This window comes from Schistocerca nitens, chromosome 1 (genome assembly GCF_023898315.1).
Source record: "Schistocerca nitens isolate TAMUIC-IGC-003100 chromosome 1, iqSchNite1.1, whole genome shotgun sequence".
NCBI lineage: Eukaryota > Metazoa > Arthropoda > Insecta > Orthoptera > Acrididae > Schistocerca > Schistocerca nitens.
The window spans coordinates 891,024,054-891,048,702 of record NC_064614.1 but is presented as its reverse complement, the minus strand read 5'-3'; the positions used below and the strand labels follow the sequence as shown (position 1 = coordinate 891,048,702).

Genomic DNA, 24,649 nt, shown 5'->3' with positions numbered 1-24,649 from the left:
GCTCTATGGGACTCAACTGCTGAGGTCATTAGGCCCCTAGAACTTAGAACTAGTTAAACCTAACTAACCTAAGGACATCACAAACATCCATGCCCGAGGCAGGATTCGAACCAGCGACAGTAGCGGTCTTGCGGTTCCAGACTGCAGCGCCTTTAACCGCACGGCCACTTCGGCCGGCAAGAGCAGTGCATCAGTGTTTTTATCAGAAGAATTTGACCTTCCTGTGATGTGTTTTTAAAACGTACATAATTTCCATTTTTAACTGTCCATTTTGGTTTTTTAATTTAAAATAGAAAACAGCCCCAAATTTGGATTATATTTCTCATTGTAAATCTTTTGTTTTAATTCGCTTGGCTGAAGAGCAGAGAACTGCACCGCTGGGAGCCCGCCCCTCCCCCACCCATCTGGGGCGAGGTGGATGAAATAACAATAAAGAGACAGACTCTGAATGCTAATTTTGAGAGTTCCAAGTAGTATTATAGCTAACAACATCGTGTATACCCGAATCACTCTAAAACTAGAATCTGCATCCCTCGCCCCCCCCCCTCCCTCCCGCCCCGCCCCCGCCCCCGCTCCTGATGCATGAGATCATGCCTGTCATTACTGACTAACGGATCAAACACTATGTTTGGATGCCAAGCAAGTGTGGCATTCTAAGTCGTGAAATATACTTCAGTTGGATTCTAATACATGCAAATACAAACATCTCTTACACGTGTGAGACTGGTTCTGATGTATCTTCCTACTACAGTTGCACAAGGATGCTCTGTGAGAGTTTTAGGAATTTGGTGTTGAACCTACGGCCTGCAAGGTAAGCAGTTACCATCTCATGCATGCAGAGTTCAGAAGAGTGCAGCAGTACGGACAGTGATATAATCAGACAATGATCTCAATGTCGGTTCCACTACACCCCCTGTAAAGGAAATGTTATCGCTAACAGAAATTAGTGTACAGATTCAGACGTAACTATATGTCTGCAAAAATGAAAATCTGAGATTTTCGTTATTAAGGTTTATTTTCACTCTAAGTATGACTTCATGATATAGCAATGTTAGCAAAATTACATACACAACAACGAAGCAACATTCTAATTATTGTAAGGTTGTTTTATGGTAAGATGGTTGATAGTCATGTCCGAGAGTGGATAAAAATACAAACGATTTAAAAACAATTGGCGCCAGAGATATCAATTACGCAGAAATGCACAATGAAAATACCCAAATTGAATGGGGTCAGTAAAGAGCAATCAAAAATAAGTACGCAATTAAACCAATTCAACAATCCATAGTATAAAACACTCTAGAGTGGCTGATCAATCCTTTTCGTTAGATTGGATATCTTGCATTCCTGCTTCCATAGATTCCAACAAAGAATTGGTTATGGGTACGGAACAAGACATTGCCCATGCCTGGGTGTCGATAAAAATAAAAAAAATTAAATACAATTGGGGCCAGATATATCAATTATGCTAAAATGCACAACGAAAATATCCAAAATTGGATGGGGTCGGTAAAGAGCAATCAGAAAGAAGTACACAATTAAAACAATTCATAACTCTACAGTGGTTGATCCGTCCTTTTCGTTAGGTCGGACATCTCGCGTTTCTGCTTCAATTAAGTCTGACAATCTTCAATATGTTTAACTATAGGTCATAGCTGAATACACGAAAGTTGGGAGAGACGGAGACGACTGCAATTCTGAGTGTCAATTGAATATTACTTGCTGGTGTGGTGCGAGTGCGTATGTGTTTACCTTGTGTCGGCGGCAGCAGTGGCGGCTGTCTGCGTGAGCTGTAACCTGAGAATCTATTCTAAATCTCTCTCGACTGTTAAACACCAGTCGGGTACATTTCCTACTTCTTCGATGAAGCCGATACTCCTACTTATTCCCTAGCTAAGTTAATTGGCATGGTACAAGCTATTTGGTTGGAATAGCGCGTACGTCGTTGCCCTCAAATCACTCGCAAGTGTTAACTACCAGTGCTCAATGGGATTGTCCTGACCAGGAGACTTTGCAGTTTGACTCCTTACGAGTTAAGATGAGCCCGTGAACAAGTGTTCACATAATGACTCTCGCAATCGCCTCAGTGTGGCGCGAGTCGCCTTGCTCAAACACTCGACGATTTTCTGCAAGAAATTACTTTGGCTGCAATTTGCCTATATCAAAGCTCGTGGCCACGTGTTTTCATTCTGGCCAGTCATGGCATTCGTACTTGTTATAACTCCACCCAGTAGAGTTCTTGTAGCCTATCAAAGGCGTCGTTTCTTTCATAGGACAGAGTTTAACTTCTGTTATGTAATACTGAGATAAACAGCTTTTTCTTTCATGCGAGTTTTAACGCAAGTGGCTACAGTGAGTCACCAATGTTTTGAATTGGGTTTCTCTGGATGTTTATCTGTGATCTCCAGCTGTAGTCCCGTAGAAAGGCTTTCCGAAGAGTTGTCGTTAAAAGCAGGAACAAGGGCTCCTTTTGCCCGCGGCCTAGGTAGTGGCTGCGGCGTCTCATTGTGTCCGATAGGTATTCCGTGGTGAGGGCTCCAGCCACGCGAGACGGCATGCCGTTGTAAAATTCTCCTTTCCCCCAGATCTACATCTCGTAGCTCGAGTCGGTAAAATTACTTGGGGGCAATTACTAGCGTGAGTGTTAGTGGTCTGTATTCACAAAATGCTGGCTTATTTATTAGATCTGCATATTAATAAAATTCGTTCAGTTTCGTGTAACTACATAATGTGACATACCAAGTTAACCGGAATTGTTTCAGGAATTCATTGTAAGGTGTGTTATTTGTTTGACACCTTACACACACAATGTATTATACAATCACATCAATGTTAAAACTACCAGTGTAAATTATATAGCATCCTATGTAAAACACAGAAGTCTCTATATGTTTCAAACTTGTCTTCAAGTATGATATCTTCCATGTCAAACAATAGCTACACTGACCTCAGAAGCTGTGTATTACAATTTAAAAAGTCATTTGTTTATTTTTTATTTATTTTACTTCATTTTATAGCCTGACAGCAAATATTGTATAATATGCCTATTTTCTATTTTCCATTATATTTCTACATTCACTTTAATTAAAACAAAAAGGGCACTGTGGTTAAAAATTCGGAAAAATATTATATCTATTACTACTGCTAACATTAGAATCATCACGATCAGTATTACTTCTACTACATCTACATACACTGATGAGCCAGAAGATTGTGACCACCACCCACCTCGAGACAGAATGCCACCTTATAGTGTTGCAGGAATGTGATGCAGAACAGGGACCAATGAGGAACCATATGCTGGAATCCCTGGTGAAGCTATTTTCAGACTACCTCAGTAGGCGGACCTACATAATTCACATTATCAATGGCGAGTCATCTATCAGACAAGTCCTTGATGGAGTGCTACAAGAATCGTGTAAAGGGTCTGCGCCTTTTTTTTTTTTTTTGCCGATCTTCCTACATCACCACTGGTAACAAAACACATCTGTTCTGACGACACTACACTCATGTCGAAAAGGAGAGCCGCGCAGGGTAGCCGAGCGGTCTGGGGCGCCTTGCACGGTTCGCGCTGCACCCCCTAATCGGAGGTTCGGGTCCTCCCTCGGGGCATGGGTGTGTGTGTCGTCCTTAGTGTAAGTTAGTTTAAGTTATATTAAGTAGTGTGTAACCTTAGGGACCGATGACCTTAGCAGTTTGGTCCCAAAAGACCTTACCACAAATTTCCAATTTCGAAAAGGAGATGGCCAGAAGTAATCCAACAAAGACTACATGACACCCGCAGGGATTTGGACAAATGTGCAGCTAATTGGCGTATGGAGGTCAACGCCACAAAGAGCCAGGCACTCTTATCAGTAATAAACACTGGAAAAATCATGTTAATTAATACCTCTTTCTTCTGATGCCTAACTGCTAACTAAGCTGGGCATAATCCTTGATCGACAACTAACTTGGAGAAATCATGTAGGAGAAGTTCATAAGAAGAGTACAAACGTCTTGGCTGTTCTGTATACAGTGATACATGAAACTTCAACACTTTCTGTAAAGTGTGGCCTGATAGTATACAGCATATTCATAAGACCCGCCGTGTCCGTGGCATCATAGTGAAGACTCATCTTGAAAAGCTTTCTTGATATATGCAGCACTGTAGTCAGAAAACAAGAGTTTCTTTGAATTCCTTTACTAAATTTCGTTGTGCCGTGTTCAGTTAAAGTAGAGAAGAAGGAAAAACATCTAACTTTAAATGTAATTTTCCAGCAAGATTTGAATATATCGCATCAGTTTCACTAGGACGCCGCTAGTGAGGCACTGACATGAACATTCTCTGATTGCGGTAATTGTGGCTAAGGCAAAAAGGAGAGATTTCTCACAAAGTAAAAGATAAAAAAAACTTGTAATTTACTAGTAGAGTAGCTTTCTTGCAGTCGAAATAGCAGAATAAAATGCCATGGCTTGTTTATCAAGTACCTAGAAACTTGACGACTAGCTAGTTACATGAAGCAGCTGAAGAAAAACTCGTGCTCTGAAGATTTCACGAACGTACTGAATAACTTTACAAACAGACGCGTGGTTCCCAAAACAACATTATCCGTCGCCTCGGACAGGAAACATACAGATAGACTATTATAAGTGGTCCTTGGCCCTACTAGAAGAAGTGGAATGAGACAAACAGAAAAGCACTGGCACCTAGCAGACATATAATGACACCTGTAATTTTCAGCGCCGAAGCAGCAGAACAGCAAGCAATACCATCAAGAAAAACACGGCACACAATGAAGAGGAAAAGTCGTAGAAAAGAAGCTGCAGTGAAGAATCATTCTAGCGACGATACGGACCGCAAATGGGGGAAATCCACTGACATAAAAGTCTTTGACAAAGGGCAGAATATTATCTCCAAGCGCTTGGGAACGAGCATCTCGGAATCGACGAAGCTGGTCGTCCGTTTGTGCGCTACTGTCGTGAGTATCCATGGAAAATGACCGAAGGATGGTGAACACACATGTGGGTTACAAGGTGTTGGGCATCCACGCCTCGTCACAGAGTAGGTAGGTGGGAACCTTGCGTGCTCTGTAATGCAGGATAGGAAGCGATCTGTGGCAGGTATGACGCAGAGTAGCATGCTGATGCAGTACAAGTGTTTCGAAGCACCGCGTTCAGAGCACATTGTCTAACACTGGGCAGCGCAGCACGTGGCCGTTTCATGTTCCCTTGTTGGGCTAGTCAGCATTACGATTGCTGTGGCCACAGGATAATGGAGATTGGATTGCGTATCAACGGAAACGTTTCGCCTCGTCGGATAAATCACGTTCCTATTGCACGTTGTCGATGGTCACGTCTGGATTTGCCGACATCCAGGCGAACGCCTGTACGCCTCGGACGCAGTCCATAGGGGACAGTATTATATTATGGGGAACATTCACCTGGGATTTATTGAGATTTGTAGCAATTTAGGAAGGTGCTTTGACAGCTGTGGACTATGTGAACTTACTAAGACCACTTGCATCCCTTCACGCTTAATGTCTTCCATGACGGCATGGCAACTTCCAGCAGGATAGCAGTCCATTCCACAAGGCCAGAATCGTGCACGAAGGTGAACTCACATTGATGTTTCTACCATTAAACTGGGCTGACCAGAACCCAACGGAAAACATCTGGAACACTAGTGGGGGCTCACTCCAAGACAACAAACCACCAGTCCGTGATAGACACCTCACGTCACATTTGCCCAGAAACCTACCAAGGACGTGTCCAATCCATGCCATGCAGAGCTGCTGCTGTATGGGGTTCCAAAGGTGGACGAACATACTATTAAGTAGGTTGATAGGTATTTGTGGCTCCTCAGCGTATGTCGCTTTTCACCATTATTTCCTCTGCTCCTATAATGATGTATAGACGTAGAAAGCTAAACGTTTTTCTATCAGAGATACTCACAGTTACTGAGTGGCACCCCAGTCTGTAGTTCACTGCCAGCTCCGTGGGCTTTGCAGAAAACGCTGTTTGTGTGAATATTCTCTGCACATTCCAATTTAAATAGCAGCCGTCTTCTGTACACTTTTCTTCTGCGCTCATTGGTTGCACGGTAAATGTAAAATGCCATCCAGGCAGCTGGATAGTCGACGCACTTCCAAGACTAGCGCTGAATTATCCTATTCGGCTCACTAGATATTTACTTGTAATTTTGAGGAAATATTCTGAACAATTCTTGCATAATAAGTGATCCTAAGTCAGAAAATTTAGTTTTTCGACTGCAAGAAGGCTATTCTACAAGTAAATTACAATATCTCTGATCTTTTATTTTGTGCGAAATCTGTCTCTTTTAGCCTTAGCCAATTACGTACGTGTAACCGGTCAGAGTCGTATCTAGACGCAGCAGTGGCCCCACATCACTCCAACTGCACACGCCCCACACCATCCCATAACCTTCGCCAGCTTAAACAGTCCCCTGCTGACATGCAGGGTCCATGGAGGTGTCTCAATACCCGTACAAGTCCATCCGCTCGATACAATTTGAAACGAGACTCCTCTGACCAGGCAACATGTCTCCAGTCATCAACAATCCAGTGTCGGTATTTACGGGCCCAGGCGAGGCGTCAAGCTTTGTGTCGTGCAGTCATCAAGGGTACACGAAAGCCAATATCGATGATGTTTCGTTGAATGGTTGGCACTTGTTGATGGCCGAGCAATGAAATCTGTAACAATTTGCGGAAGGGTTGCACTTCCGTCGCTTTGAACGATTCTCTTCAGTCGTCGTTGGTCCCGTTCTTGCAGGATCTTTTTCCGATGTCGGAGATTTGATGTTTTACCAGATTCCTGATATTCACGGTACACTAGTGAAATGGTCATACGGGAAAATCCCCAGTTCATCGCTACCTCGGAGATGCTTCGTCCCATCACTCGTGCGCACGTTCAAACCCGCTTAAATCTTGATAACCTGCCACTGTAGGAGCAGTAACCGATCTAACAACTGCGCCAGACACTTGTCTTATATAGGCTTTGCCGACCGCAGAGCCGTATTGTTCAAATGTGTGTGGGATCTTATGGGACTTAACTGCTAAGGTCATCAGTCCCGAAGCTTACACACTACTTAACCTAAATTATCCTAAGGACAAACACACACACACCCATGCCCGGGGGAGGACTCGAACCTCCGCCGGGACCAGCCGCACAGTCCATGACTGCAGCGCCTAAGCCCGCCGCGCTAATCCCGCGCGGCGCAGGGCCGTATTTTGCCTGTTTACATATATCTGTATTTGAATAGGCATGCCTATAGTAGTTTCTTTGGTGCTTGGGCGTAAATGAAATGTCGAGCTGAGCCGAATACTTCCGGGAACAAACGAGCAAAGCCGACACGCGGCTCGCACACCCGGCTCGCTCGAAGTTTGGGCGGCCCTGGATAAGGAGATAGAGAAAATGTAAACCAAGCAAGAGCGTCGTGTTTCGTTTCGAGATACGTTAACAAGGCCGAAAGAATCAGAATTTGGAAATTTGTGGTAAGTTGTATGGGACCAAACTGCTGAGGTCACCGGTCCCTAAAAAGAGTCAGAGATATGCTCATTTAACACTAGCGGCTGGCTGTACAAGAGAGGCACTGAGTTTCACGGATAGGTTTAATGTTATAAGTCTGAATGAGTTGAACAGTACATTATTCCGCCAACATAGGTTATACGAAATGATCAAATGTGAAAATCAAACTGAAGCCAACGCAAAGGCTTACCCACATTCGTTTTTCCCGCACACCATTCACGAATGGAACGGCGTAATGAGAGGTGGAAGAGGGAAGATGGTAAGGTTTCCAAAACACCGTCCGCCACGCACGAGAAGGTGGCTTGCGCAAGGTAGATATAGACGTAGATGCTGAAAAAGCGGCCTGTGACTTCGACGAGGCATACCGAACACCGATCTTACGCTTCCACGTCATTTTTCAGCTCCTTACTATGTGAGTCTGACCCTGTTAAGTCTTCACATCACACAACAGACGATGCCGTTGGTCATCTGTAGACGGCAAAAATGGTAGGGGAAGTCGGAGAATAGAGTGTATGCAAGAAATAATTGAGAACATTCAGTGTAAGTGCAATTCTAAGATAAAGATGTTGGTACAGCACAGAAAATCGTGGCTGGGCGCATAAAACCTATCGATGAATAAAGATAAAAAGAAGTCATTCTGTATTTACTGTGATTTTTATACTCTCTAAGGTGATTTTTATACGCTCGAAGGTTTAAAAGTTTAAAATAGTATTTAAAATTAGGAATTAATGTACTACACCTAGGAGAGTCCTCCTGCGAGGGCGTTCAAAAGGTAATGCGTCACACTTTTTTTCTGAAAGCGGATTGCTTTTATTCAGGATTCCAATATACCATATTATATCCCGCTATTTTGGCTACAAAACTGTTGTTTTCACGATAATCTCCGTTCAATGCGACGTCTTTGTACCACCTTACTGGGAGGGCCTGTATGCCCGTATGGTACCTACCACTCTACTGGTCCACATCTAACCGAACGTCTTGCTGCATGAACAACCTCACCATCATCCACTTACTGCTTCCTGTGGAGTGCATCCTTCATTGGACCAAAGAGATGGAAGTCGGAAGGTGTGATATCCGGGCTTTAGGGTGAATGAGGATGAATAGTCCAATGATGTATTGTAAGCTTCTCTCGGGTGCACAGACTTGTACGAGACCTTGTGTTGTCGTGGGGAAGGGGCAGTTATTTTGCATTTTTATGGGTAGCACAATACACTTCTGAGTTGATCGTTGCATCATGAGATGAGTTGATCGTTGCAGAGGACATCAAATAGAACAACGCCTTCAGTCTCTCAGAAGACTGTCGCCATGTTTTACAGCTGAGGCTGCGGTTTTGAACTTTTACTTCAGAGGAGGCGTGATGTGTAGCCGCTTCACAGACTGCCGATTTGTTTCCAGTTAGATCTGATGAACCGATGTTTCATCGCCTGTGACGATGTTCGACAAAAAAATTGTTGTGGTTTTCTGTTAGGTATCGAGGAAACCAGAGTACCCCGACTGGTGGACGAGTGTGTCAGCATTACCGACAGGGACGTCAGGTTGTGCAGCAAGGTGTTTGTTTGTGGTCCGAATATCACCTCGAATGATTGTCTCCGCACGTTCCAACATTGCAGCGGTCACTGCTGTGTGCGATCGGCCGGTCGCGGGGGATCGGACAGCTTTGCGCACCCCTGTTGCGATGATGACAGACGCCTCGCCCAACAACTCAGCATGCTTTCGTTCACTTGCAGGGTCTCCGTAGACTTTCTATAAGCGCCTATATATATCTGCGATGCTCTAGTTTTCCGCCAAAAGAAACTCAATGTCAGCTCTCTGTTTCGAACGCACCTCCGTTACAGATACCATTTTGAAGGCTACATACGAGATGCGAGAGTAAAGTAATGAGACTGATTTTCTTTGCAATATGTGGCAACCCTGCAGGCTTGCGTAGGCACAATATCTTTGACCTTGGTCTATAAGCTGCTTCTAGTCCAAGCGGCACATCGATGCAATTGCTCAGTCGTGAGTTGTGCTGTAATAAGTTAACAAGTGTTTGTGTCTCTCGTCACGGAAATGGAACCGCATAATATTGCGCAACGGTATGCCATTTCTTTTTGGGTTAAATTGGGTGAAAACGCGACGACAACTTACAGTAAGCTTCAGAAGGTTTTTGGAGAGGAGTTTATGTCAAGAGCTCAAGTTTTTCGTTGGCATAAAATGTTTAGTGAAGGTAGAACGAATGTTGAAGATGAAGACCGTAGTGGACGACCACCAGCCTCACGGACAGAACTCGTACGATCTGATCGAAGATTATCCGTGAAAATGATTGCAGAAGAACTGAACATCAATCGGGAAACGGTTCGTCTAATAATAACTGAAGATCTTGGTATGAGAAAGAATTGTGCAAAAATGGTCCCCAAAAATCTCACACCGCAACAGCGAGAAACACGGAAAATTTGGCAGCTGATCTGTTAGAGCAAACGGAAATCAATCCAGAACTGCTGAGCTGTTTTGTCACTGGTGATGAAATTTGGTTTTTTCAGTACGATCCAGAGACAAAATACCAAAGTTCGCAATGGTGCTCAAAGGGATCACCCAGACCAAAAATAGCTCTCATGTCAAAGTCAAAAGTGAAATGCATGGTTGTGTGCTTCTTTGATTCCAAGGGAATTGTTCATAAAGAGTGGGTGCCTCCTGGACAAACAGTTAACTAATATCACTACAAAGAAATTTTACAAAGACTTCGTAAAAGAGTTCTTCGTGTCCGTGCCAACATTGCTGGTAATTGGATTCTGCATCACGATAATGCGCCTGCCCATACTGCTCTGTCAGTACAGCAATCTTTAACCTCAAAACAAATTTCAGTACCACCACAGCCATCTTATTCACCAGATATCGCTCTGTGCGACTTTTTCTATTTCCAAGAGTCAAAACGGCGGTCAAGGGACACCATTTTCAAACAACACAAGATGTCCAAAAAGCTGTGACGAGGGTCTTCGAGGATATTACAGAAGGTGAGTACCAGAAATGTTACCATCAATTTTAGAAGCACTGCAAAAAGGGTGTGCAATCAGAAGGGAATTTCTTTGAAGGAGACAACACTAAACTTGACTAAAACGGTAAGCAACTTTTTTTTTCACATCAGTCTCATTACTTTATTGTCGCGCCTCGTAAAGCGCCGCCACCTATCGGAACTTCATGAAATCACAGGGGTTGAAGCGGTAATATTTCACCATGTCCCACAATAAATTTCTCTTTTTTTTTAACAATAATTGGCCGAGAAAAAACTGTGTTTCACTACTTATTGAACGCCCGTCGTATATACAGGGTGTTTCAAAAATGACCGGTATATTTGAAACGGCAATAAAAACTAAACGAGCAGCGATAGAAATACACCGTTTGTTGCAATATGCTTGGGACAACAGTACATTTTCAGGCAGACAAACTTTCGAAATTACAGTAGTTACAATTTTCAACAACAGATGGCGCTGCGGTCTGGGAAACTCTATAGTACGATATTTTCCACACATCCACCATGCGTAGCAATAATATGGCGTAGTCTCTGAATGAAATTACCCGAAACCTTTTACAACGAGCCTGGCGGAATGGCTTCACATGCAGATGAGAAGTACTGCTTCAGCTGTTCAATGGTTTCTGGATTCTGGCGGTACACCTGGTCTTTCAAGTGTCCCCATAGAAAGAAGTCACAGGGGTTCATGTCTGGCGAATAGGGAGGCCAATCCACGCCGCCTCCTGTATGTTTCGGATAGCCCAAAGCAATCACACGATCATCGAAATATTCATTCAGGAAATTAAAGACGTCGGCCGTGCGATGTGGCCGGGCACCATCTTGCATAAACCACGAGGTGTTCGCAGTGTCGTCTAAGGCAGTTTGTACCGCCACAAATTCGAAGAATGTCCAGATAGCGTGATGCAGTAATCGTTTCGGATCTGAAAAATGGGCCAATGATTCCTTTGGAAGAAATGGCGGCCCAGACCAGTACTTTTTGAGGATGCAGGGACGATGGGACTGCAACATGGGGCTTTTCGGTTCCCCATATGCGCCAGTTCTGTTTATTGACGAAGCCGTCCAGGTAAAAATAAGCTTCGTCAGTAAACCAAATGCTGCCCACATGCATATCGCCGTCATCAATCCTGTGCACTATATCGTTAGCGAATGTCTCTCGTGCAGCAATGGTAGCGGCGCTGAGGGGTTGCCGCGTTTGAATTTTGTATGGATAGAGTTGTAAACTCTGGCGCATGAGACGATACGTGGACGTTGGCGTCATTTGGACCGCAGCTGCAACACGGCGAACGGAAACCCGAGGCCGCTGTTGGATCACCTGCTGCACTAGCTGCGCGTTGCACTCTGTGGTTGCCGTACGCGGTCGCCCTACCTTTTCCAGCACGTTCATCCGTCACGTTCCCAGTCCGTTGAAATTTTTCACACAGATCCTTTATTGTATCGCTTTTCGGTCCTTTGGTTACATTAAACCTCTGTTGAAAACTTCGTCTTGTTGCAACAACACTGTGTTCTAGGCGGTGGAATTCCAACACCAGAAAAATCCTCTGTTCTAAGGAATACACCATATTGTCTACAGCACACTTGCACGTTGTGAACAGCACACGCTTACAGCAGAAAGACGACATACAGAATGGCGCACCCACAGACTGCGTTGTCTTCTATATCTTTCACATCACTTGCAGCGCCATGTGTTGTTGAAAATTGTAGCTACTGTAATTTCGAAAGTTTGTCCGCCTGAAAATGTACTGTTGTCCCAAGCATATTGCAACAAACGGTGTATTTCTATCGCTGCTCGTTTAGTTTTTATTGCCGTTTCAAATATACCGGTCATTTTTGAAACACCCTGTAGGTGATAGTAAGTGCTAGGTGGATACTGACATGCGCAGACAGGGCTGGAGGTGGCAGTAGCAGGCCCGCCAGTCGGATCCGCTGCGCCAGTAGAGGCCCGGCGGGTATCGCACGCCGCTGTCCACGTCCACAAGCCACGGCTCCCCACCCTGGAGCTCCGGGCTCGACTCCAGTCTGCCGTTCTCCACCGTCACGCTCAGCGCCGGCTCGCACGCTGCGGCGGGAAATACTGTCAGTACCATCCAAACTACAGAGGATTAGAATGCAGTAGAACAAAACAAAGTATAAACAGAGAGATAAATAATAAATTAGAACAAACTGAATATGAGGCTGAATCGTATTGTTGAGAACCGGCCTAATCGCTCATAAACGCGCTACGTTACTTGTTTCCTATCATTGCTTGTACGACAAGAAGCCGTTCTTTAGCGGATGGACGTGTGCCTTAACTCCGGGCATGGTACATTGACTGACGAAAAATTTGAAGCATCCAGAAGACATGTCGGATCTCAGCGTAATTTCGTAATCGTAGACGCCAATTTGTACTCGGCTCTGTAGAAGACTAACAGCCTGTTAGGGTATCCAGCACCACGTCAGTAGAGGCACTGTGTATTGTGCTCTGCGTCTTTCCAAGAGAGATAACTATCAAATATCGAGCTGCAGCCTACTGGCTGAAGACGGGAGGATCCGATAAGGTCAGGAAAATTACAGGAAAACATATCCAACTGAAACGGCAGCTATGATCTTAGCAGGTGTGCAACTGGTATCGAGAGTAGGATCAAAGTGGTGAGGGGCCTAGGTTGTATATCTCTGTCCCCAACGTCAGGGAGCGGCTAAGAATGAAACATGCCAACCCCATTGTTCGCTGTGAGCGGCACAGCCACTTACATACAAATGTACGAGGAATAACCACAGAGGCACTACAAGAAACACTCAGGGATGCAGAGAAATGGCAACTATTAAACAAACATACAGATCGAATCTCCAAAATCGAACACGCTATCTATAATGAGACCATATCGACATCGAGTTAGACGGCAGCGAGACGAATGGGCTGGTGTGGATGAAGACTCCAGCACAACGGACTCTTCTGACACTAACACCAACCGCGAGGCGAACGAAGAGTAACATGCACATGACATTAAATAATGAAATAGTAACACAGGCAAATTGGGATAGAAAAATTTTAACCCGTCAGCAAGATATGTCGTGACCATTTGTTGTACTAGGCGTCACGTTAAACCTGTAACCAGATTACATTAACACAGAAAAACTGTATGGGAAGTACTGTAGCTAAATAAAAGACATTAGTATAAAATCACTAGCAAAAGTTAGTTATTAGAACTGTTAAGCGAGAAGTGACTCGTGACGTCAGACGCGCCAACTATATCGTATAACAAAGCACCTAACAATGGGATGCGTTGCCCAGGGACGTCGGGGTCATTGAGACGTTTCGAGGCCAACTCCCTCAGAAGCGCCTGTGAAGAGATATTCCTAATCTTTCCTACCCTCTTTTGTTCTTTTTTTAATTAATTACTTTGTTGTACCATGCGTCACATTAAACCTGTAACCAGATTACATTAACACAGAAAAACTGTATGGGAAGTACTGTAGCTAATTAAAGGACATTTGTATAAAATCACTAGCAAATGTTAGTTATTAGAACTGTTAAGCGAGAAGTGACCCGTGACGTCAGACGCGCCAACTATATCGTATAACAAAGCACCTAACAATGGGATGCGTTGCCCAGGGACGTCGGGCTCATTGAGACGTTTCGAGGGCAACTCCCTCACAAGCGCCTGTGAAGAGATATTCCTAATCTTTCCTACCCTCTTTTGTTCTTTTTTTAATTAATTAATTTGTTGTACCAGGCGTCACGTTAAACCTGTAACCACATTACATTAACACAGAAAAACTGTATGGGAAGTACTGTAGCTAATTAAAAGAAATTAGTATAAAATCACTAGCAAAAGTTAGTTATTAGAACTGTTAAGCGAGAAGTGACTCGTGACGTCAGACGCGCCAACTATATCGTATAACAAAGCACCTAACAATGGGATGCGTTGCCCAGGGACGTCGGGGTCATTGAGACGTTTCGAGGGCAACTCCCTCACAAGCGCCTGTGAAGAGATATTCCTAATCTTTCCTACCCTCTTTTGTTCTTTTTTTAATTAATTAATTTGTTGTACCAGGCGTCACGTTAAACCTGTAACCAGATTACATTAACACAGAAAAACTGTATGGGAAGTACTGTAGCTAATTAAAAGACATTAGTATAAAATCACTAGCAAAAGTTAGTTATTAGAACTGTTAAGCGAGAAGTGACTCGTGACGTAAGACGTGCCAACTATATCGTATAACAAAGTACCTAACAATGGGATGCGTTGCCCCGGGACGTCGGGCTCATTGAGACGTTTCGAGGCCAACTCCCTCACAAGCACCTATGAAGAGATATTCCTAATCTTTCCTACCCTCGTTTGTTCTTTTTTTAATTAATTAATTTGTTGTACCAGACGTCACGTTAAACCTGTAACCAGATTACATTAACACAGAAAAACTGTATGGGAAGTACTGTAGATAATTAAAAGACATTAGTATAAAATCACTAGCAAAAGTTAGTTATTAGAACTGTTAAGCGAGAAGTGACTAGTGACGTCAGACGCGCCAACTATATCGTATAACAAAGTACCTAACAGTGGGATGCGTTGCCCAGGGACGTCGGGCTTATTGAGACGTTTCGAGGCCAACTCCCTCACAAGCGCCTGTGAAGAGATATTCCTAATCTTTCCTACCTTCTTTTGTTCTTTTTTTAGTTAATTAATTTGTTGTACCAGGCGTCACGTTAAACCTGTAACCAGATTACATTAACACAGAAAAACTGTATGGGAAGTACTGTAGCTAATTAAAAGACATTAGTATAAAATCACTAGCAAAAGTTAGTTATTAGAACTGTTAAGCGAGAAGTGACTCATGACGTAAGACGTGCCAACTATATCGTATAACAAAGTACCTAACAATGGGATGCGTTGCCCAGAGACGTTGGGCTCCTTGAGACGTTTCGAGGCCAACTCCCTCACAAGCGCCTGTGAAGAGATATTCCTAATCTTTCCTACCCTCTTTTGTTCTTTTTTTAATTAATTAATTTGTTGTACCAGGCGTCACGTTAAACCTGTAACCAGATTACATTAACACAGAAAAACTGTATGGGAAGTACTGTAGCTAATTAAAAGACATTAGTATAAAATCACTAGCAAAAGTTAGTTATTAGAACTGTTAAGCGAGAAGTGACTCGTACCGTCAGACGCGCCAACTATATCGCATAACAAAGTACCTAACAATGGGATGCGTTGCCCAGGGACGTCGGGCTCATTGAGACGTTTCGAGGCCAACTCCCTCACAAGCGCCTGTGAAGAGATATTCCTAATCTTTCCTACCCTCTTTTGTTCTTTTTTTAATTAATTAATTTGTTGTACCAGGCGTCACGTTAAACCTGTAACCACATTACATTAACACAGAAAAACTGTATGGGAAGTACTGTAGCTAATTAAAAGACATTAGTATAAAATCACTAGCAAAAGTTAGTTATTAGAACTGTTAAGCGAGAAGTGACTCATGACGTAAGACGTGCCAACTATATTGTATAACAAAGTACCTAACAATGGGATGCGTTGCCCAGGGACGTCGGGCTCCTTGAGACGTTTCGAGGCCAACTCCCTCACAAGCGCCTGTGAAGAGATATTCCTAATCTTTCCTACCCTCTTTTGTTCTTTTTTTAATTAATTAATTTGTTGTACCAGGCGTCACGTAAAACCTGTAACCAGATTACATTAACACAGAAAAACTGTATGGGAAGTACTGTAGCTAATTAAAAGACATTAGTATAAAATCACTAGCAAAAGTTAGTTATTAGAACTGTTAAGCGAGAAGTGACTCGTGACGTAAGACGTGCCAACTATATCGTATAACAAAGTACCTAACAATGGGATGCGTTGCCCAGGGACGTCGGGCTCATTGAGACGTTTCGAGGCCAACTCCCTCACAAGCGCCTGTGAAGAGATATTCCTAATCTTTCCTACCCTCTTTTGTTCTTTTTTTAATTAATTAATTTGTTGTACCATGCGTCACGTTAAACCTGTAACCAGATTACATTAACACAGAAAAACTGTATGAGAAGTACTGTAGCTAATTAAAAGACATTAGTATAAAATCACTAGCAACAGTTAGTTATTAGAACTGTTAAGCGAGAAGTGACTCATGACGTAAGACGTGCCAACTATATTGTATAACAAAGTACCTAACAATGGGATGCGTTGCCCAGGGACGTCGGGGTCATTGAGACGTTTCGAGGGCAACTCCCTGACAAGCGCCTGTGAAGAGATATTCCTAATCTTTCCTACCCTCTTTTGTTCTTTTTTTAATTAATTAATTTGTTGTACCAGGTGTCACGTTAAACCTGTAACCAGATTACATTAACACAGAAAAACTGTATGGGAAGTACTGTAGCTAATTAAAAGACATTAGTATAAAATCACTAGCAAAAGTTAGTTATTAGAACTGTTAAGCGAGAAGTGACTCGTGACGTCAGACGCGCCAACTATATCGTATAGCAAAGTACCTAACAATGGGATGCGTTGCCCAGGGACATCGGGGTCATTGAGACGTTTCAGGCCAACTCCCTCACAAGCGCCTGTGAAGAGATATTCCTAATCTTTCCTACCCTCTTTTGTTCTTTTTTTGATTAATTAATTTGTTGTAGCAGGCGTCACGTTAAACCTGTAACCAGATTACATTAACACAGAAAAACTGTATGGGAAGTACTGTAGCTAATTAAAAGACATTAGTATAAAATCACTAGCAAAAGTTAGTTATTAGAACTGTTAAGCGAGAAGTGACTCGTGACGTAAGACGTGCCAACTATATCGTATAACAAAGTACCTAACAATGGGATGCGTTGCCCAGGGACGTCGGGCTCATTGAGACGTTTCGAGGCCAACTCCCTCACAAGCGCCTGTGAAGAGATATTCCTAATCTTTCCTACCCTCTTTTGTTCTTTTTTTAATTAATTAATTTGTTGTACCAGGCGTCACGTTAAACCTGTAACCAGATTACATTAACACAGAAAAACTGTATGGGAAGTACTGTAGCTAATTAAAAGACATTAGTATAAAATCACTAGCAAAAGTTAGTTATTAGAACTGTTAAGCGAGAAGTGACTCGTGACGTCAGACGCGCCAACTATATCGTATAACAAAGTACCTAACAATGGGATGCGTTGCCCAGGGACGTCGGGGTCATTGAGACGTTTCGAGGCCAACTCCCTCACAAGCGCCTGTGAAGAGATATTCCTAATCTCTCCTACCCTCTTTTGTTCTTTTTTTGATTAATTAATTTGTTGTAGCAGGCGTCACGTTAAACCTGTAACCAGATTACGTTAACACAGAAAAACTGTATGGGAAGTACTGTAGCTAATTAAAAGACATTAGTATAAAATCACTAGCAAAAGTTAGTTATTAGAACTGTTAAGCGAGAAGTGAGTCGTGACGTCAGACGCGCCAACTATATCGTATAACAAGGTACCTAACAATGGGATGCGTTGCCCAGGGACGTCGGGCTCATTGAGACGTTTCGAGACCAACTCCCTCACAAGCGCCTGTGAAGAGATATTCCTAATCTTTCCTACCCTCTTTTGTTCTTTTTTTAATTAATTAATTTGTTGTACCAGGTGTCACGTTCAACCTGTAACCAGATTACATTAACACAGAAAAACTGTATGGGAAGTAATGTAGATAATTAAAAGACATTAGTATAAAATCACTAGCAAAAGTTAGTTATTAGAACTGTTAAGCGAGAAGTGACTAGTGACGTCAGACGCGCCAACTATATCGTATAACAAAGTACCTAACAGTGGGATGCGTTGCCCAGGGACGTCGGGCTTATTGAGACGTTTCGAGGCCAACTCCCTCACAAGCGCCTGTGAAGAGATATTCCTAATCTTTCCTACCTTCTTTTGTTCTTTTTTTAATTAATTAATTTGTTGTACCAGGTGTCACGTTAAACCTGTAACCAGATTACATTAACACAGAAAAACTGTATGGGAAGTACTGTAGCTAATTAAAAGACATTAGTATAAAATCACTAGCAAAAGTTAGTTATTAGTAGTGTTAAGCGAGAAGTGACTCGTGACGTCAGACGCGCCAACTATATCGTATAACAAAGCACCTAACAATGGGATGCGTTGCTCAGGGACGTCGGGGTCCTTGAGACGTTTCGAGGCCAACTCCCTCACAAGCGCCTGTGAAGAGATATTCCTAATCTTTCCTACCCTCTTTTGTTCTTTTTTTAATTAATTAATTTGTTGTACCATGCGTCACGTTAAACCTGTAACCAGATTACATTAACACAGGAAAACTGTATGAGAAGTACTGTAGCTAATTAAAAGACATTAGTATAAAATCACTAGCAAAAGTTAGTTATTAGAACTGTTAAGCGAGAAGTGAGTCGTGACGTCAGACGCGCCAACTATATCGTATAACAAAGTACCTAACAATGGGATGCGTTGCCCAGGGACGTCGGGCTCATTGAGACGTTTCGAGGCCAACTCCCTCACAAGCGCCTGTGAAGAGATATTCCTAATCTTTCCTACCCTCTTTTGTTCTTTTTTTAATTAATTAATTTGTTGTACCAGGTGTCACGTTAAACCTGTAACCAGATTACATTAACACAGAAAAACTGTATGGGAAGTACTGTAGCTAATTAAAAGACATTAGTATAAAATCACTAGCAAAAGTTAGTTATTAGAACTGTTAAGTGAGAAGTGACTCGTGACGTCAGACGCGCCAACTATATCGTATAACAAAGTACCTAACAGTGGGATGCGTTGCCCAGGGACGTCGGGCTCATTGAGACGTTTCGAGGCCAACTCCCTCACAAGCGCCTGTGAAGAGATATTCCTAATCTTTCCTACCCTCTTTTGTTCTTTTTTTAATTAATTAATTTGTTGTACCAGGCGTCACGTTAAACCTGTAACCAGATTACATTAACACAGAAAAACTGTATGGGAAGTACTGTAGCTAATTAAAAGACATTAGTATAAAATCACTAGCAAAAGTTAGTTATTAGAACTGTTAAGCGAGAAGTGACTCGTGACGTAAGACGTGCCAACTATATCGTATAACAAAGTACCTAACAATGGGATGCGTTGCCCAGGGACGTCGGGCTCATTGAGACGTTTCGAGGCTAACTCCCTCACAAGCACCTGTGAAGAGATATTCCTAATCTTTCCTACCCTCTTTTGTTCTTTTTTTAATTAATTAATTTGTTGTACCAGACGTCACGTTAAACCTGTAACCAGATTACATTAACACAGAAAAACTGTATGGGAAGTAATGTAGATAATTAAAAGACATTAGTATAAAATCACTAGCAAAAGTTAGTTATTAGAACTGTTAAGCGAGAAGTGACTCGTGACGTCAGACGCGCCAACTATATCGTATAACAAAGTACCTAACAGTGGGATGCGTTGCCCAGGGACGTCGGGCTTATTGAGACGTTTCGAGGCCAACTCCCTCACAAGCGCCTGTGAAGAGATATTCCTAATCTTTCCTACCTTCTTTTGTTCTTTTTTTAATTAATTAATTTGTTGTACCAGGTGTCACGTTAAACCTGTAACCAGATTACATTAACACAGAAAAACTGTATGGGAAGTACTGTAGCTAATTAAAAGACATTAGTATAAAATCACTAGCAAAAGTTAGTTATTAGAAGTGTTAAGCGAGAAGTGACTCGTGACGTCAGACGCGCCAACTATATCGTATAACAAAGCACCTAACAATGGGATGCGTTGCTCAGGGACGTCGGGGTCCTTGAGACTTTTCGAGGCCAACTCCCTCACAAGCGCCTGTGAAGAGATATTCCTAATCTTTCCTACCCTCTTTTGTTCTTTTTTTAATTAATTAATTTGTTGTACCATGCGTCACGTTAAACCTGTAACCAGATTACATTAACACAGGAAAACTGTATGAGAAGTACTGTAGCTAATTAAAAGACATTAGTATAAAATCACTAGCAAAAGTTAGTTATTAGAACTGTTAAGCGAGAAGTGACTCATGACGTAAGACGTGCCAACTATATCGTATAACAAAGTACCTAACAATGGGATGCGTTGCCCAGGGACGTCGGGCTCATTGAGACGTTTCGAGGCCAACTCCCTCACAAGCGCCTGTGAAGAGATATTCCTAATCTTTCCTACCCTCTTTTGTTCTTTTTTTAATTAATTAATTTGTTGTACCAGGCGTCACGTAAAACCTGTAACCAGATTACATTAACACAGAAAAACTGTATGGGAAGTACTGTAGCTAATTAAAAGACATTAGTATAAAATCACTAGCAAAAGTTAGTTATTAGAACTGTTAAGCGAGAAGTGACTCGTGACGTAAGACGTGCCAACTATATTGTATAACAAAGTACCTAACAATGGGATGCGTTGCCCAGGGACGTCGGGCTCATGGAGACGTTTCGAGGGCAACTCCCTCACAAGCGCCTGTGAAGAGATATTCCTGATCTTTCCTACCCTCTTTTGTTCTTTTTTTAATTAATTAATTTGTTGTACCAGGCGTCACGTTAAACCTGTAACCACATTACATTAACACAGAAAAACTGTATGGGAAGTACTGTAGCTAATTAAAAGACATTAGTATAAAATCACTAGCAAAAGTTAGTTATTAGAACTGTTAAGCGAGAAGTGACTCATGACGTAAGACGTGCCAACTATATCATATAACAAAGTACCTAACAATGGGATGCGTTGCCCAGGGACGTCGGGCTCCTTGAGACGTTTCGAGGCCAACTCCCTCACAAGCGCCTGTGAAGAGATATTCCTAATCTTTCCTACCCTCTTTTGTTCTTTTTTTAATTAATTAATTTGTTGTACCAGGCGTCATGTTAAACCTGTAACCAGATTACATTAACACAGAAAAACTGTATGGGAAGTACTGTAGCTAATTAAAAGACATTAGTATAAAATCACTAGCAAAAGTTAGTTATTAGAACTGTTAAGCGAGAAGTGACTCGTACCGTCAGACGCGCCAACTATATCGTATAACAAAGTACCTAACAGTGGGATGCGTTGCCCAGGGACGTCGGGCTCATTGAGACGTTTCGAGGCCAACTCCCTCACAAGCGCCTGTGAAGAGATATTCCTAATCTTTCCTACCCTCTTTTGTTCTTTTTTTAATTAATTAATTTGTTGTACCAGGCGTCACGTAAAACCTGTAACCAGATTACATTAACACAGAAAAACTGTATGGGAAGTACTGTAGCTAATTAAAAGAAATTAGTATAAAATCACTAGCAAAAGTTAGTTATTAGAACTGTTAAGCGAGAAGTGACTCGTGACGTAAGACGTGCCAACTATATCGCATAACAAAGTACCTAACAATGGGATGCGTTGCCCAGGGACATCGGGCTCATTGAGACGTTTCGAGGCCAACTCCCTCACAAGCGCCTGTGAAGAGATATTCCTAATCTTTCCTACCCTCTTTTGTTCTTTTTTTAATTAATTAATTTGTTGTACCAGGTGTCACGTTAAACCTGTAACCAGATTACATTAACACAGAAAACTTGTATGGGAAGTACTGTAGCTAATTAAAAGACATTAGTATAAAATCACTAGCAAAAGTTAGTTATTAGAACTGTTAAGCGAGAAGTGACTCGTGACGTCAGACGTGCCAACTATATCGTGTAACAAAGTACCTAACAATGGGATGCGTTGCCCAGGGACGTCGGGCTCATTGAGACGTTTCGAGGCCAACTCCCTCACAAGCGCCTGTGAAGAGATATTCCTAATCTTTCCTACCCTCTTTCGTTCTTTTTTTAATTAATTAATTTGTTGTACCAGGTGTCACGTTAAACCTGTAACCAGATTACATTAACACAGAAAAACTGTATGGGAAGTACTGTAGCTAATTAAAAGACATTAGTATAAAATCACTAGCAAAAGTTAGTTATTTGAACTGTTAAGTGAGAAGTGACTCGTGACGTCAGACGCGCCAACTATATCGTATAACAAAGTACCTAACAGTGGGATGCATTGCCCAGGGACGTCGGGCTCATTGAGACGTTTCGAGGCCAACTCCCTCACAAGCGCCTGTGAAGAGATATTCCTAATCTTTCCTACCCTCTTTTGTTCTTTTTTTAATTAATTAATTTGTTGTACCAGGCGTCACGTTAAACCTGTAACCAGATTACATTAACACAGAAAAACTGTATGGGAAGTACTGTAGCTAATTAAAAGACATTAGTATAAAATCACTAGCAAAAGTTAGTTATTAGAACTGTTAAGCGAGAAGTGACTCGTGACGTAAGACGTGCCAACTATATCGTATAACAAAGTACCTAACAATGGGATGCGTTGCCCAGGGACGTCGGGTTCATTGAGATGTTTCGAGGCCAACTCACTCACAAGCACCTGTGAAGAGATATTCCTAATCTTTCCTACCCTCTTTTGTTCTTTTTTTAATTAATTAATTTGTTGTACCAGACGTCACGTTAAACCTGTAACCAGATTACATTAACACAGAAAAACTGTATGGGAAGTACTGTAGCTAATTAAAAGACATTAGTATAAAATCACTAGCAAAAGTTAGTTATTAGAACTGTTAAGCGAGAAGTGACTAGTGACGTCAGACGCGCCAACTATATCGTATAACAAAGTACCTAACAGTGGGATGCGTTGCCCAGGGACGTCGGGCTTATTGAGACGTTTCGAGGCCAACTCCCTCACAAGCGCCTGTGAAGAGATATTCCTAATCTTTCCTACCCTCTTTTGTTCTTTTTTTAATTAATTAATTTGTTGTACCAGGTGTCACGTTAAACCTGTAACCAGATTACATTAACACAGAAAAACTGTATGGGAAGTACTGTAGCTAATTAAAAGACATTAGTATAAAATCACTAGCAAAAGTTAGTTATTAGAACTGTTAAGCGAGAAGTGACTCGTGACGTAAGACGTGCCAACTATATCGTATAACAAAGTACCTAACAATGGGATGCGTTGCCCAGGGACGTCGGGCTCATTGAGACGTTTCGAGGCCAACTCCCTCACAAGCGCCTGTGAAGAGATATTCCTAATCTTTCCTACCCTCTTTTGTTCTTTTTTTAATTAATTATTTTGTTGTAGCAGGCGTCACGTTAAACCTGTAACCAGATTACATTAACACAGAAAAACTGTATGGGAAGTACTGTAGCTAATTAAAAGACATTAGTATAAAATCACTAGCAAAAGTTAGTTATTAGAACTGTTAAGCGAGAAGTGACTCGTGACGTCAGACGCGCCAACTATATTGTATAACAAAGTACCTAACAATGGGATGCGTTGCCCAGGGACGTCGGGCTCATGGAGACGTTTCGAGGGCAACTCCCTCACAAGCGCCTGTGAAGAGATATTCCTGATCTTTCCTACCCTCTTTTGTTCTTTTTTTGATTAATTAATTTGTTGTAGCAGGCGTCACGTTAAACCTGTAACCAGATTACGTTAACACAGAAAAACTGTATGGGAAGTACTGTAGCTAATTAAAAGACATTAGTATAAAATCACTAGCAAAAGTTAGTTATTAGAACTGTTAAGCGAGAAGTGACTCGTGACGTAAGACGTGCCAACTATATCGTATAACAAAGTACCTAACAATGGGATGCGTTGCCCAGGGACGTCGGGCTCATTGAGACGTTTCGAGGCCAACTCCCTCACAAGCGCCTGTGAAGAGATATTCCTAATCTTTCCTACCCTCTTTTGTTCTTTTTTTAATTAATTAATTTGTTGTACCAGGCGTCACGTTAAACCTGTAACCAGATTACATTAACACAGAAAAACTGTATGGGAAGTACTGTAGCTAATTAAAAGACATTAGTATAAAATCACTAGCAAAAGTTAGTTATTAGAACTGTTAAGCGAGAAGTGACTCGTGACGTCAGACGCGCCAACTATATCGTATAACAAAGTACCTAACAATGGGATGCGTTGCCCAGGGACGTCGGGGTCATTGAGACGTTTTGAGGGCAACTCCCTCACAAGCGCCTGTGAAGAGATATTCCTAATCTCTCCTACCCTCTTTTGTTCTTTTTTTGATTAATTAATTTGTTGTAGCAGGCGTCACGTTAAACCTGTAACCAGATTACGTTAACACAGAAAAACTGTATGGTAAGTAGTGTAGCTAATTAAAAGACATTAGTATAAAATCACTAGCAAAAGTTAGTTATTAGAACTGTTAAGCGAGAAGTGACTCG

At 42.1% G+C, this 24,649-nt stretch overlaps 1 protein-coding gene across 2 annotated transcripts in view; it reads right to left on the bottom strand.

The window, feature by feature from the left end:
• Window positions 1–24,649, bottom strand: part of LOC126191836 (G-protein coupled receptor Mth2-like) — a 652,141-nt gene that overhangs the window by 544,244 nt on the left and 83,248 nt on the right. Inside the window, exon 2 of one of the 2 annotated variants that reach the window (XM_049932559.1) lies at window positions 12,404–12,587. In XM_049932559.1, coding sequence (XP_049788516.1) covers window positions 12,404–12,587 — 184 coding nt within the window. Of the gene's footprint in view, window positions 1–12,403; window positions 12,603–24,649 lie in introns of both variants that reach the window. The other variant, XM_049932558.1, reaches the window with a different exon arrangement.